The sequence below is a fragment of the Medicago truncatula genome, chromosome 6, assembly GCF_003473485.1.
Source record: "Medicago truncatula cultivar Jemalong A17 chromosome 6, MtrunA17r5.0-ANR, whole genome shotgun sequence".
Taxonomy (NCBI): domain Eukaryota; kingdom Viridiplantae; phylum Streptophyta; class Magnoliopsida; order Fabales; family Fabaceae; genus Medicago; species Medicago truncatula.
In genome coordinates, this window is record NC_053047.1 from 40,972,819 (window position 1) to 40,988,201 (window position 15,383).

Here is a 15,383-nt window from a genome sequence, read left to right on the forward strand (position 1 = left end):
TTTTTTCTTAAAAAGACGTCGAATCTCAAACTGAAAACCACAAGATTGAAGAGTGAATCTTGCAACCGAGGACCACAATGTGTTCTTTTTGCTAGTTTCCTATCGGCGATTTCGTTGATTTCTAAATAATTTAGAGGACCTCTTCAACAATTACATTTGTTGGGGTCAAGGATGGTATTATTTTCCTATTATTTTTGCAGCAGCCAATGTTTAGGCTTTTCATCCACTCATTCTATATTTAGAATGTAGCTTACATTCACACCATGCATAGAACAAAATAAGAAGAGATGATGGAAATGTGGATTCCATCTGAAATGTAGAATGAGTGGAATGATGTATCCACCAAATATTACCCTGAAGAAAAAAGACTAATTTTCAAATAATGTGAAATCCAAATTGTGAAGAAGCTCATCCTAGGAGTGTTAAGATTGATATCAAATCTATATGAATTGAATTTCATTTAATTGTAAAATTATTATTGAATAGTGTGTTGTTAATCCATTTTTTCTTACAAAGTCGGTCCCCTTTATTATGAGAAATGATATTTATACAACTACTTTGTGATAACTTTCTCTCTCATCCTCACATTATCATTTTATTCTCTCTCTTCATTGTTTTTAACTAATGAAAAGAGAAAAAAAAGTTGTCATCAAAAGGTATACTAGTTGAACAAACATTTTGCAACAACCGAAATAGATAAGAGAATATGGATAATGATATGGAAATCACTACGTGAAAAAATTATCAAAAAGCCAAAATGAAGGACCTACCGAATACAAATTAATATGGTGCAGGTGTCCCATTTTATATCACTTATAATTTCAACAACCATTTTAGGATAACATAACAACTTACGATATTCTTTAAAAAAAAAAAAAACAACTTACGATACAAATCTTTCAAAAAAAAATAAAATTACGATACAACTAAATATATACAAAACAATGTCAATGTGGAAATAATAATCAATGCAAACAAAATTATTAAAAAAATCACATTTATCCTGTTCCATAAATTATCCAAAAATGATTGTTCAAATAAAATTTCTCGATAATAATTTCCTTTGTCAATGTAGTTTGGTTGCATTTCTGTCACGGGTAGGTTACTTAATGTCGTATCATATTGAAATATTTTGGTTGATTGTATTGGGAAAAACGATAAAAATGCATGTGAGCTGCCCAATTATATGATGTGATGACATGATCTTATCCTTCTTCATACTAGAGATCACTTTGTATTGTCAACTTGAAATATTGTATTATATTTTCATGTTAAATTTATTATCAGACAAGCAAATGAGACCGGTCGTGTTTTTTGCAAAAGTGACCACATCCTTAGCTAATTTTCATATTTTTACTGACATTTCTACGTGTATTTGGGATACTATTATTATGAATGAAATGTTGTAAGCTTTTTTCTGCAAAAATATAAAATAGTTACATAAGGACAAAACAAATAATACATTATTTTTTTACTTAAAAATCAATCTTACATTATGTGTAAATATGGACATTAGTCCATAATATATAAAATTCTAAATAGCTTAACATTCAACTGAACATAAAAACAAATTCAATCATGAACACATATAATATTTACAGAAAAGAGGAATTATAAAAAAAAAAAATAGAAAATGAAAAATTTAAAGAGATAATAAAGAACATTTTAAACCTATCCTACCCATTCAGCAACTAAAATATTGAACTAGGGAGGATATTATGGATCTATTTCTCTCTTTGCATTTTATGGTCAATTGCATTCTTAGATTGCAATTTGTCCAAGAAAATAGCTTCTTTTTCCACTTCCACGGTCGCTTCGGAAGTATACTTCCAGAAAGAAAAAGAAAAACATTGTTCTTTTTGCTCTCTGGAAGTATTCTTCCGGACAAAAACACAAATTTATTCATGTCCGGATGTATACTTCCGAACACACGTGTGATCTTTTAGAAAGCATGGAGGGAAAGAAGCTCATAACAAGAAAAGGTAAATATTTATGTAGTGTTTAATACTAATTTTTCTACCAATCTTCAAGCCATTCAGGCACATTAAGTTCTTCTACCTCTTCTAATGGAGACTCAACAGAAGCGGAAGAATCCTCATAACGAACTTCCAAGTATTGTGTTATACGAGAAACAATTTCTGGAGGAACAGGAAAAGCGTGGTGTCTAAGTGCTTCCCAGTCGATACCGTTAAACCATGAGTGACTCTTGACAGAATCAGAACCTTGGCTACCAAGTCTAGTATTTTCTTCCACGTCAAGTAACTGAAAAAATCAAATAGAGGTAAGTATACATAGGTATTCTCATCTCATGCATGCACCATATATATTTTTTAAACATGCAAACCACTAATGATGATGTTCAAGAGAAAGCAATGTTGTCAACTGCGAATCACAGAAAATATTGGTTTCTGCAAATTCCGTTACGCTGCAGCACTATAACGTCGCAATAGTCGCTATTTAACAACACTTTGTACTAAATAGGGTATTGTAGAACAATACCGATTAATTTAAATTAAGCTACGCTGTAGCGTGCGTTACTATAGCCACTAGTTGACAACATTGAGAGAAAGATGCTTATTTCTTGCTATAAATATCACGTATTCAATACCTTGGAGATGAGATCAACAGCGTCAGGGCTAAAAGTTTCAGGAAGATTTAGTTTCCGTTTTGCAATTTTGGCAACTGTATCGAGTTCATTTTCTCTCCATGATCCAAATGGCATCTCGCCGCATAACATAAAATATACCAAAACTCCCAATGCCCACCTGCATTACCATCAATGAAGCATATCAGCACATTGTCAAGGAGCATAGGATAATAGTTAATTTAATGCTTGTAAGGTGATATTGTACCATATTTACATTCAGCAAATGAAATAATATTCCTTTAAGTTGTTTTTACGTGTTGAGGAAATAAAGATGAGTGCTACTGACGCGAGGAACTGCGTGGTTCACAATTAACAGAGAAACCATGGTTATATAAAATTTTTAAAAAGTATACCAGTCGGCAGGGAAACTGTGGCCTTTTCCGAGAACAATCTCTGGAGCTAGTGAATCTGCCCTCCCACAAATTGTGAATGTTCTCTCATCAGAGAGCTTCTTTCCAAATCTGAAGTCCACCAGCTACAAACAGCAACATGCATTTAAAAATAATTAACATGATAAAATAAGAATAATTAATAAGTTTGATATGCTAAAATATAACCTAATCATCTTCATTATTCGTGATACAAGCTATTCTATTTGTATTATTTATATTATGCATATTTTATGGATTTTAACTTGTTCATCATTCGTCAAACGTTTTCCGCAACACCATCTGTCATAATTCTACACATGTTTGCCATTGATAATGATGAACACGAATATGATGAATAAAAAAAACAAAAAATTTCAAACCTGTATATGTCCTCTTTGATCCAACATCAAAACATCATGCGAGACACCTCTATACAGAACACCATTCTGCAATTCAAATATGAAATATGCCGAGGAGAAAAAGTTAGAGAATCTTAGCCACTAGAAAAATAAAAATCAAGGCAAAAATATAAATTATTTTAGATACAAGACCTTGTGCAAGTCTTCTAAGGCAATCACAACAGAAGCAGCACAATATCGGGCCGCTGATTCGCTAAAAGGACTTGATAGTATGGAAGACAAAGGGCAAGCAAGACGTGTATTTAGCAGTATTCCAGCATATATGCGGTCGGCAAAGGTGCATAAAACTTGTGGTACACAAGCTGAAGAGCTCATACTCTTAATCAAATCTTTCTCTTTCAAGACTTGTGATTCCTTTCCTAGCCTTTTCACTTTCGGCTTGGAAAATTTCTTCAAAGTAAGCACATTTTCTGCTAGAAAAATCATTTCATGCCGCAAATTGGTTAGAAAAAACAAAATCAAACATACATTATTTTTTCTATCAATTGTTGTAGGAAAAGGAAACCAAGACACCAAAAGAAACAAGTTGGAAAACTTCCAATAATCCTCCAAAGATTAGGTTAATACCAATCACTCCTAAAGACTTGATTAAGTCAAATTTGGAGACTGATAGGATCAAATGGATTTATAAAAAAAATGAAGGACTAAATTTGTTTAAATCCATTATTTCTGGGAATAAGCATTCATTAATCACATTCTAAGCGAGAAATCGGTAAAGTATATATCTACCTGAGTCTTTTAAATTTGCAAGTCCAATCTCAGAGCAGTCAGTGGAATATATCGTCTTTCTCCACTCCTAACCAAGAAAAAAGGTCTATAAGCTAATTCGTGGATCTCAATCACAATGAATAGAAAGCAAGAAAATACTCTTACCAAATCTGAGAGCTGGACTTTATCAAACGATGAGAATTCAAAACTTTTAGTGAATTCCTCGGAATTATCCCTCAACCTATTGTCAAATTAATGAAGTGAACAACAAAGCTTTATTTCAAGTGCAGCACATAAGAAAATAAGCAGAAACTTATGCAGAAACCGACACTTCTGATTGAGCATGCCCGGTACTGACAGCAACACGACACCGACACATGTGGTTACATTCGATCATTCCACTTTTTAAATGATTATCAGTGTCAATGTGTCAGTGTCACTGTTGTGTCCGTGCTTCATAGGCAGAAACCACTAAGCCATTGTTTGATACATGCACATATTAAGACGTACTTGTGATCTTCCTGAGAAATCTTTTGCAAGGAGCCAATAACTGATTCAAGTTTGTCCTTTGTTAGTAAAGCACATACAACATCATCCTCAGCAACAGCAGTTAAGGAACCAATTTGTTGATCAAGAAGGGACCATTCACCGAAATAGCTTCCCTCAGGCTTCTCTATTGACAGTTCTGTTCCGCTCTGTACATCATCGTCCTCATTTTCGATGTCGGCCTTGAGGCTGTAGGTATTTGGACTTGTCAATAAATCAGCATCGAAAGTTAATTTTACACGTCCCTTTTGGATGATGTACAATGCAAGGACTTCATTCTGCAAAAACATGCCAAAGAACTTAGAAAAGAATGGAGAACAAAAGCACAAAAGTACTGAAGCTAGATAGCTTACTTTATTGATTATTGTCTGTCCACTTGAGAAGGTAACTTCAGAAAGGGAGTCAGAGATCTGACTCAGTTGTAAAATTGACAATCTGGAGAGGAGATCTACGGACCGAAGTAACTTCAATGATGATAAGTTAGAGAATTCTGACACTAAAATCCCGCGAAAATCTTCTCGCTTTAAAGTCCAAAGAGTTCCGTTTGTTACAGCACGCACAGAGGCTTGGAGTGGTTTGTTGTACCTTTAATGCCACATTTCAGGCAGAGTAAAGTTACAAATTTGCTAAGAAAAAACTACAGCACCGACATATGGAAACATAAGAAAAGACAAATACGACGCTAAATATTTCTTACAAAAATGAAAAGCAAAAAAGCAACACAATTTTTGCTTAAATTTTATTCTCGAATGTTGCAATTATAATTGAATATTATATGTGTGTCTGGAAAACTGTCCTCAAAGTCAACACCTAAACTCAGTGTTGTCAATCGCAAACGTGGAAAATAGCGGTTTGTTCAAATTCTGCTACTCAACAGTGCTATAGCGCAACTATAGCTGCTGTTTGACAACATTCTGTACTAAATAGCGTATAGTGTAACAATGGCGATTTGTTCAAATTCTGTTACGCTATAGTGCTATAGCGCCGCTATCTAACAACACCATCTAAACTAGAGGTAACCAGAATGGCTTCAGATATTTTTCAAGTAAAAAATTACTACAATTAAGTAGAAGGACCGTCAAAGAACTGGTAGAGTGACTTACATCAGAGCAAGTTCTCCAAAGCATGATAGTTTTTCAGCTGTGTAGCGCTGCAAAACCCTAGGTACCTCCCCATCTTTTTCTTCCTGTCATTGTGATAAATGTGGAACTACAATTGTAACACATCGCATAGAAACAGACAGAATTCTAGAATGGAGTTAGGTACAAACAGCATTCATTCTAAGGCCCTAGACTTCAAAAACATGGTTTCATCTAAACTATAACAAGGGGAAGCAAATCCAATTATAAGAACAGGTTCGGAGTTTAAAAGTATGACAAAAATCGAAGTACTTGTATCCATTCCATCAAGTTTTCAAATCAAATAGTTACATGCAGAATTTTTTTTATAACATCACATGGCCTTTAAGAACATGCTGTCTATGTAGAACCGACACATGTGGTCACGATTCACATTCAAATACTTCACTTTCTCAAATTATTACTGGTCTCCATGTCAGCGCCAATGCTTCATAGCATGCAGTTAAATTTAATAAATAAAGGGAAAAAACTCTGTCATCATTTTATTACTTGATGACAAGGATGTAAGAAACTTGACCCAAGTTTTTTATTTGTAAAATGAGGGTGGTTTTCAAAAGAGGTCACATTTGGGGGCTAAAAATAGCACATATGAAAAAATTTTGACTTGGAAACTGAGAAATATTCAGAAGCTTTGGAAGCCTGTAGGTGCAACGGACGGACTTTGACTTTGTCTCTGGATAGGATAACTTTCAAAATTTTCCTAAAATGATAGCGGTTGAACCATCACAAAGATGAATGAAATCAATACTGCAATCAAGTGACAAATTTTATAAACCTGAGTTGCCAAGACTTCAAATTCTCCGCTGCCAACGACATAAAAACAGTCACTTTCACCACCCTGCAAAGTATAACTTTTGTCACACACTCTTCGAAGCCCATAAAAACAAATAAAACCAAAATAAATTGAAATTTTAATAAGATCCATTGAAGTGTAGTAATCTTAATATTCTGCTAGAAGAATCTACAAAATCTAAATGGCTCTCTACGAATTTTCAAGCTTCAACTAGAAAACTAACCTGTTTGACTATAATATCCCCAGGTTCGACGTTAACTCTTTGCATGCAATCCAATAAAACATGACACTGAGATTCGGTAAGTTTTCGAAAGAGAAAATGGTCATTCAACGCCTGTTCTATGTGTGCCTGTTGCATATGAAGATGAAGAAGCACCATCAAGGTTTGCAGTTCATGAACTTGGCAAATGGAGAAAATTAATCTGAGTTATATAAGGACAAAACTTAGGTGCATTTCCTTAGGTGTTTTTCATGCTGTTCTTCACTTAAGATATTCATGACTAACCATAATTTCCCCAAATCCAAAATTTTCACAAAGTTTGCTATAACCACAAAAAGTATATTTTAAGTGAAGAACAGCAAAAGCATATATCTAAGGAAATTCATCTAAGTTTTGTTCTTTATATTAAGACACCGATGTTGTTGTTAATATCAATAAACAAAATGAAAAACAAAGGAGCTAATTAATATAGGAAAGGCAAAAAATGAATTGAGATTTACTTCTTCCTCCCATGTCTTTCTGTGGGCTGAAGATGGAGGAACCCAACCTTGTCCATTCTCGAGGGAATTTTCAATTGCTCGGAGGCGTGCCCTTGACAATTCTTGCCTTACACGATGATTCCTAGCATTCCATCCAAATGTGGAAGGAGATTCTGAACCTGTCACCTCTACAACTTGAGGGACAGGGGTTCGTAAAACTTCGCGATAACTTTCCGAGTGAGCAACATTGGGCTGATTAAAAAACTAGATTAGTTACCAACAACACATAAGGCGAAACAAATACTACTTTTTTTTCAGGAAACAATATATGTTAGTAGGAATAGGAGAAAGGAATAACATCATACTTCTTTTAGTCCATTTATATGCACAATGATGACTGTAATATCATCTGTACGAGTCTCATACTGTAGCCATAGTCGATAAGATTCTGCCACTATCGCAGCACAAGCATCACGTGGATCTTTGAATTTTGCAACCTGGAAGCAGGACAGCAAATTAAGAGACAAAACATTTGAAGGAGAAAGATTTACTAGATAAATATATCCTCAAACAGCACTGAACTACCAAAAGCATCACACAATCTAATCATGAAGATCTCAGCATTAAGTTTTTAACCATTTTTTTACACATTTCAATTATTAGTCTTAGTTACAACAATAATTTTAGACACAAAATTGTAAACAATTAGGGTACATTAACCCATGATTGGTTGGTCGCAAACTTGCAAGAATATTAAGTTCAACAATTTTGAGACAAACCAATAAAACTCCAATGCTTATTGGGAAAATTTCACTTCTATTACTTTCAACTACTAAATGGTAATATTGGACACATTTGGATAGTGTATTTGCAATTCTGCAAATGCCAATCATGATTGAAACAGAGAAACAGTTTCCTAATAAATGACTAAATTGCTCCTTCTCATTCAGTAAAAAATAGTAATAATAACCCTTTTTAGTTAATTATCATCAGAAGGTAGTTAATTATAATCAGAAGGTAATTATTCCTAAAAATGTTCATGGCTAAACAGTTTCACTAATTCAGAGTTTTGAGAGTAGGAGGGGAGTGTGGTGTTTCAACACTGCTCCTTATGATGGAGTCTGATGTATTTGGCTGTAGCAACAATTCCAGAATTGTTTACACTAGATTTCTTTCTTCACAGCGTAGAACAATTGGAACAAATCCATGTTCCTGATTACTTAAATCAGTGTTGTCGAATAGCGACAACAGCGTAGAACAATTGGAACAAATCCATATTAATCTGCGATACAATAGAGGTTATAGCAGTACCATATTTTGAACAAAAACCACTATCTTTCACTATTGACAACAATACCGACTGAAATATGATAATTTAATTACCATTCCAACAGCTTTCTTTCTTAAAGAGTAAAAAGTAAACTTCAATCATATAAAGAGTAAAAAGCAAGACATATTTTCTCATGCATCATAATTTAAAGCAAGAGAGAGAAAGAAAAGTGAAAAGAAACAGTTTTGTTTACCATATCAACCACAGTTTGGCTAGAAAGAAACTCAAAAACACCATCACTAGCAATAACAAAAAATGGATTGTTAGGTGTGAGTTCAAAACTAACAATCTCAGGATTCGCAACAACACCAATAGTCTCGGCAATAGAATCACCAATACTCCTTGTAAAAGCAGTACCAGGGTACATCCCATTTGGGACCCACAACCTAGGAGGATCGCCATCATCACCTTCTTCATCACTACCCCAACACGGAACTTCAGGATTCTTTAACCCTTCAATTTGATCCAAAGTTAGAACCCTAGCACCACAAAGTTTCACTCTTTCTAACTCATCAACTCTATAAGGTGTCTGATCAATAGACAAATCAACTGCAACAATATCACCATCTTTCCCTTTCTTCTCCGCTATCACCGCCCTCGAATCACCACAATTCGCTACATAAACCGTCTTCCCTCTAACCAAAATTGTTATGGCTGTTGTTCCACTCATACTATCATCTAAAACATCAGCATGTAACTGTGAATTCGTAGCTAAAAAAGACGCATGACAAGCCTCAACAGGATCAACATTAAACTTAGAATTCCTTAACAAATTCTCACAAAGCCTACGCTTCACAAACTGTGAACACTCCGCCCCAAATTCACCATGACCATCAAAAACACCGAAAAAATGATCATTCACATCCGTTCCAAATGGCGTGTGAATACAAAAACTATCTTGATTCGCTTTATCAAGAGCATCAGGATAATAACCGCGCTGAGAAAGATACGAATACCGTAATTCATACTTCTCCGAATCAACCTTCGCAATCCTCGAACCATCCGGTGGAAGAAACTGCGACGAAACCCTAGCTAGTCTTCTTATTCCAGCTTCAGGATCTCTAGTTAAGCTTAACTGATTCAATTGGTCTCGAATTTCACCACCATCAGAGGATGGTGAAAAAGCTTGTTGAAGCTCATGTCTTGAAATTGGGTCACCATTGATGCTTGAACCTTTACATGTTTCACCTATGCATACTCTTGAATAAATGCATCCCATTGATAAAAATTCAAACTTTAACAATACCCAGATGATAAAAACCAAACTTTAACAATACCCAGATTATAGAATTTGATTTTCTTCAACCTTAGCAACTTTCACCTATGCATAAATAAATGCAACCCATTGAAACAAAATTTGATTTTGAACAATACCCAGATGATAAAAACTTCAAAAAACCAATACCCAGATCATAGAATTTGATTTGCTTCAACCTTTACAAATTTCACCTATGCATCATAATCTTGAATAAAAGCAACTAATTGAGAAAAAATTGATTTTGAACAAGACCCAGATGAAAGAAAGTTGAAAAGAACAATACCCAGATGACAGAATTTGATTTGCATTTACGTTGTTGATGTTGGACAAATTTTGAGACACTTAGTTAACATAGGAGTGTGTGTGTTTTTTTGTGTTTGAAATTTGAGTTTGATGTTTTTTTTTGTGGTAATACTAATAAGTGTGTGTGGATTGAACTCAATTATTAGGAGAAAGATTTTGGGATGAGGATGAGGCACAAATTTGTTTGAAATAAATGAGGTTTTTTACTCTCTGTTTTTTTTTTTTTTGAAAGAGAAATTATTGCAATAATAATATGATGATGAGGTTGAAGATGATATTGATGACGATGTGTTAAAATTTGAGAGAATATTCATATTTTTTTATTCAAAATTGGAGAATATTTGTAAATTTGATTTGAGGAAAAAATTTAAGTGGTTATGGTAAATTATTTTTAGAATTTAAGAAAATAATTATAGTGAAATTATTTGTATGTAAATTGTTTTATAAGTTATTTGAAGAGGTTATTTAAGGTAGTTAGTTAGAGTTTTTTTAAGCGACTCCAAATCTATAAAAGTTTGCATGGTTTTTTTAGTAGACAAATGTCAATGGTTTTTTTAGTAGACAAATGTAAGATGTTTATTGTAACAGTTCGATTTTCGCTAGATTTATTTTTAATTGTTTTAATATGTGTTTATATGTGCTTGTGTGTGATTATTTATCATTAGGTGCATTTTAATGGATTTTCATGTTAGAAGGACAATTTAGTCATTTTGAACTCAGGGGTATTTTGGTCATTTTGGGTGTAAGAGTAAATTAGTAATTTTTGGTGAGGATTATTTTTAGTGTTTTAGTGAGAACCATTATTTTGCTAAGTTACTAGTGTAGTAATTAGTTGTTAGTATTTTACTGTTAAGTGATCGTTATTAGTATTTTACCATTAAGAGTGTAGAAACGTTTTAGAATTGTGTTGAGTGGGTTAAGTCCACTAAGGCATTAGGGTTGGGTCCATTAGAGGAATAGCCTATATAAGCATTGTCTTAAGAGAAAATATCATTCATTTTTCATTACATAAGATATTTTGAGAGAGGTAGAGAGAGAAAGTGCAAGAGAAGATGAAAAAGGGTTAGAGGAGAAGAAGCTTAAAGATTCAAGAAGTGGTAGAGATCCTAGGAGCTAAAGTGAAGCTTGGGCTAGGAATTTGTGCGAACTAAGGTAAGGGGGTTAGAATTCAATCATAATCATTTAGTGTAATTTTTCATTTGTTGTATGATTAAGTGCTTAATTGAGTAAGTGATTAATTGTTCATAGTTGTTAAAATTCGTGCTCTAACTATGGTGATATATTTGAATGCATGAAATTGGTGAAATTGAATTGTTGTTGGTGAAATTGCATGTTCAAAGTATGTGAAAGTGATATGTTGTGAATTATGCTCTAAAGGTTGAATTGTGCTATGTTATTGTTGAATTGTGATGAGAATCATGTTTAATTGATGTTGTTATTGCTAAGTGATATTGTTGTTGATGATTCATGGCTTGAGTGTTCATAAATCATGATTTGATGATGAGAAATGAGTTGTTGTTGTTGGTTTTGTAGGTTGATTTGGTGAATTATGTTCAAATGACAATTGTTTTCATGTTTGATGTGTTCTTGTGAACCCTTTTAGTTGTATTGACCTGTAAACAAACTCTGGAAACACATTTGGGCATTGGGAGATCAAGATTGGGGATTTTGGATGAAAAGGGGTTGAAATCCCGTAATATTTTTTTGTAGAATTATGACTGTTCGCTTAAGCGAACGCGTTAGCAAACCAGCATAGTAAGTTTTGGAACCCGGTCGCTTAACCGAACCGGTAAGCGACCAGTAAGCGTACATTACCGGTAGCTACTAGAACTTGTTCGCTTAAGCGAACCAGGTGGTCGCTGAAGCGAACCTGCCTAGTTTCAGCAACTTTGATTTTTTTTGTTCCGGGTCTTAGAGGGCCAATCCAAGTTTTGTAAAATGCTTCTTTCAACTTGTTTAACCACTGTTTGAACCCCTAAACCTACTGGAACATGTTTAGCTCATTCAAATTGGGATTTTCCATTTTTGGGTTGAAACTTGAACTTTTTGGAATTTTCGGACTTTTGTCGAAATGAACTTTTGTTAACTAAATAGGATTACAAGTTGGGTCTACAGATCCTATAGACTTAGGCAAGGCTTGTAATGTTGGTTAAAATGTCTTAATCATATCAACTTGAATTTCGAGTGGGAATGTGGAAAATGTGAATTTGGGTTTTCTAATATGAACTTAAGCTATTCTTTGAACTAATGTCCAATAGTTTGTAAATGGCTTAAGCTCATGACTACATGATTGATTAGTATTGATTTATGAGTTTTCAAACTTGAATAAGTTGTCTTATTTTAGAAATTATCAATGTTGGCCGTTTTGCCACTTGGTACGGATTCTTGTCGAAAACAATTCTTAAGGGCCAATTACTTACATTCCTTTGTGTGTTTAAGCTGTATATGTTTGACTAAAGATATGTGAGCAAATGGTAAGTGTTAGATGTGATGTTTATCACAAGATGTTGTATTTTTCATTTTACTTGAATGACGATGAATTGCGCAAAGTTGATGAACTATAGAATATAGATGAAGTTGATTAATATGAATACATGTTGATGAATTGTGATATTTTGGTGATGACTCTTAATTGGGGAGGTGTACTCTTACATATGATGTGCAGTTGGCATAATGGGGTAACGGCCTAGACGTTGTTGTGCTTGGTACCACATGCATGTATGTGTCGGAATTAGGCGCATTGCATAATTAACATGAGTTGAATTGTTGCATGCGAATGATAATTGTTGAAGATTGTGATGAGATTGTGAATGATGTGAATTGATGATAAGTGTGCTTGGTTAATACTTGATCGTAATATTTTGGAATGTTATGTAAATGTACATATTGAATTAACTGTTTATGTTAAGTGCTTGGAATTGATTTTAATTCATATATGCTCAGATCTATTTTATTGATTATGATTGATGTAAAGCTTACGCCCAGTGGTTTTGACCGCCTACCTGTCTGTATGGATGGGTAGACGTTGTGCAAGATTAGTTGATTTGGTGAGTTGCTCGGTGGTTGCTTGGATAGCGGGAGCTATCTCCACTATCGTGTCTTTAGAGTCTAGGATAGACTCTTATCTAGGTGTCTGTTTATGATTACTCTAGATTATCTGTTTTGGATTTATTCATGTTTGGAGATTTACCCAATTGTCGGGACTTGGAGAACTTTATGTTGATGTATTTTTGATATCATAGCATGCATGCTTTTGAATTATATGGTTTATATCCGCTGCAACCGTTGAGAATGTTATACATGCATATCGTTTTGGATTTTGTTGATGACATAACATCTATTTCTTGAATATATGTATTATTCACATGTTTTATCACTTTAATAGAAATATGACGTTACATTTATAAACTCTTAGAAGAGGGAGAAATGTTAATCCCAGCCTCTATTTGGTAAAAATATTGAGAAAAAAAGGATTTCTCATTCATAAAAAAAATAGCATTCATATTTAAAACATATGTATTTTAATTTATAATATAATAAATAATTAAGGGTAAAAAATGAAATTTAGTTAGAATAATAAGGGTAAAACTGGAATTAAAAGTGAGAAGCTATAAGCTATAAGCTCAAACGCTACTTGGAATAGCTTCTGAAAAATAGATTATAAGCTCGTGAAATAAGCTATAAGCTTATGGTGAAAAAGTGTTACCAAACAGAGTTTTTTTTGTCAAACGAGCTTATAAGCTATAAGCTCTTTTTTGGATGTTACCAAACAGACCCTCAATGAATCAAATTTGGAATTTTTTTTTGTTGTCAAACACTACATGATAGAAATTTACTTTTTGTGTATGAATAAGATGTTTAGAGTTCGAACAACGACCATTTTATATATTATATAATATCTTTATCAATCAACTAAGTTAAATTTACGATGATTTAAAATATTCTTCCTAAATCTTCTTCGATCTTTTTTAGTCCACCAACCAAACTATATATACATTATCTACTTTGATAGACTTTTGGATTTGTACTCATTCAATGTTCCTTTACCTTCCCCCAAGCTAAGTTACCTTTTTCTTTTTGACACAAAACAAACGACATTTATTCATTCAAATTGTTAGAGTACATTAATGCAATATAAATTCGCTAAAAACAAAAATGATGAATATGTGAACAAACTCATGACATCCATGTTAATAGCATGAAACGACAAAGTACATAAGCCTACAAACATGACTATATTAAAATCTTCGGAACAACCATGCATCCAAATCTGAAACGTTGATGACACCAAAGTCATTGGTTGGATCTGCACTGGAACGAAGCTGATCTAACAATCTGAATCTAACAAACACCTGAACAAGGGAAAAGACAAACAACATCGCACAAAGACGACAAACAAAACAGCGTCACACTAAGACGACAAAATCACAAAAGGAAAACCTAATTCGATGTGAAAATCACTTATTTAAATAGAAGGGAAGGAGAAAAACGATTTAGAGGGGTGATTTAGTGGATGAAGGAGAAAAAAATTAGGATTTCAGCCGACGGCTCACAAAAGAGAGAGGGGAAGCTAAGTTACCTTATTAGGACAATATTTTTGGTATTTAATATTACATCCGTTTTTACATGTGGTAAGCGCGTTGACTAAATTTGAAAATAAAAAAATTGATTATACTAATTGTTTTTCAAACTTACCTTTTTTTTTTTTTTTTTAATATACAAAATGACACTCAATACGTAAAAGAGTAGAAATTTAAATCTGATCACAAAGTTTGACCAAACAAATTCAGTATTTTTAGCAATTAAGCTTAAACTTATGAATAAAAAAAATGCTTTTAATATATGTGATTCACTTATCTTTTGTATTACGTTATTTATTGTACATTTGTTTGAAAAAAGTACTTGAGTTACAAAAAATGAAACAAATTTTATAAAAGAAGGATAAAAATTAATAATATATATGTGAATTTTTTAATAAACCATCAAAAAAATTTAAACTATCACTCTTTTCTCCAATTTAGTTATTAAAGTATATAAATGTAATATGCAGTCTTTAAATCATATGAAAATTTTCAATTTAATCTCTAAAGTGTACACAATTTGTTAATTTAATCCTTAATATCATAATGTTAGAGACCAAATTAAGGAATTTGTTTACTTTATAAATTAT

At 33.1% G+C, this 15,383-nt stretch overlaps 1 protein-coding gene across 2 annotated transcripts; it reads right to left on the reverse strand.

The window, feature by feature from the left end:
- Positions 1-1,449: 1,449 nt before the first annotated feature.
- Positions 1,450-10,432, reverse strand: LOC11439995 (protein phosphatase 2C and cyclic nucleotide-binding/kinase domain-containing protein). 2 transcript variants are annotated; one of them, XM_024785534.2, is made up of 15 exons: positions 8,846-10,432; positions 7,688-7,819; positions 7,344-7,574; positions 6,847-6,972; positions 6,606-6,668; positions 5,795-5,877; positions 5,045-5,276; positions 4,656-4,969; positions 4,311-4,386; positions 4,167-4,233; positions 3,570-3,850; positions 3,399-3,464; positions 3,001-3,122; positions 2,609-2,765; positions 1,450-2,262 (listed from the first exon to the last, which is right to left on the reverse strand). In XM_024785534.2, exons 1-15 carry the CDS (start codon positions 9,869-9,871, stop codon positions 2,017-2,019), a joined length of 3,222 nt encoding a protein of 1,073 aa, XP_024641302.1. In that variant the 5' UTR covers positions 9,872-10,432; the 3' UTR covers positions 1,450-2,016. The 2 variants fall into 2 exon arrangements, with proteins under 2 accessions (XP_024641302.1, XP_003620565.2); XM_003620517.4 differs by having other exon boundaries at positions 1,467-2,262; positions 3,570-3,847.
- Positions 10,433-15,383: the final 4,951 nt, after the last annotated feature.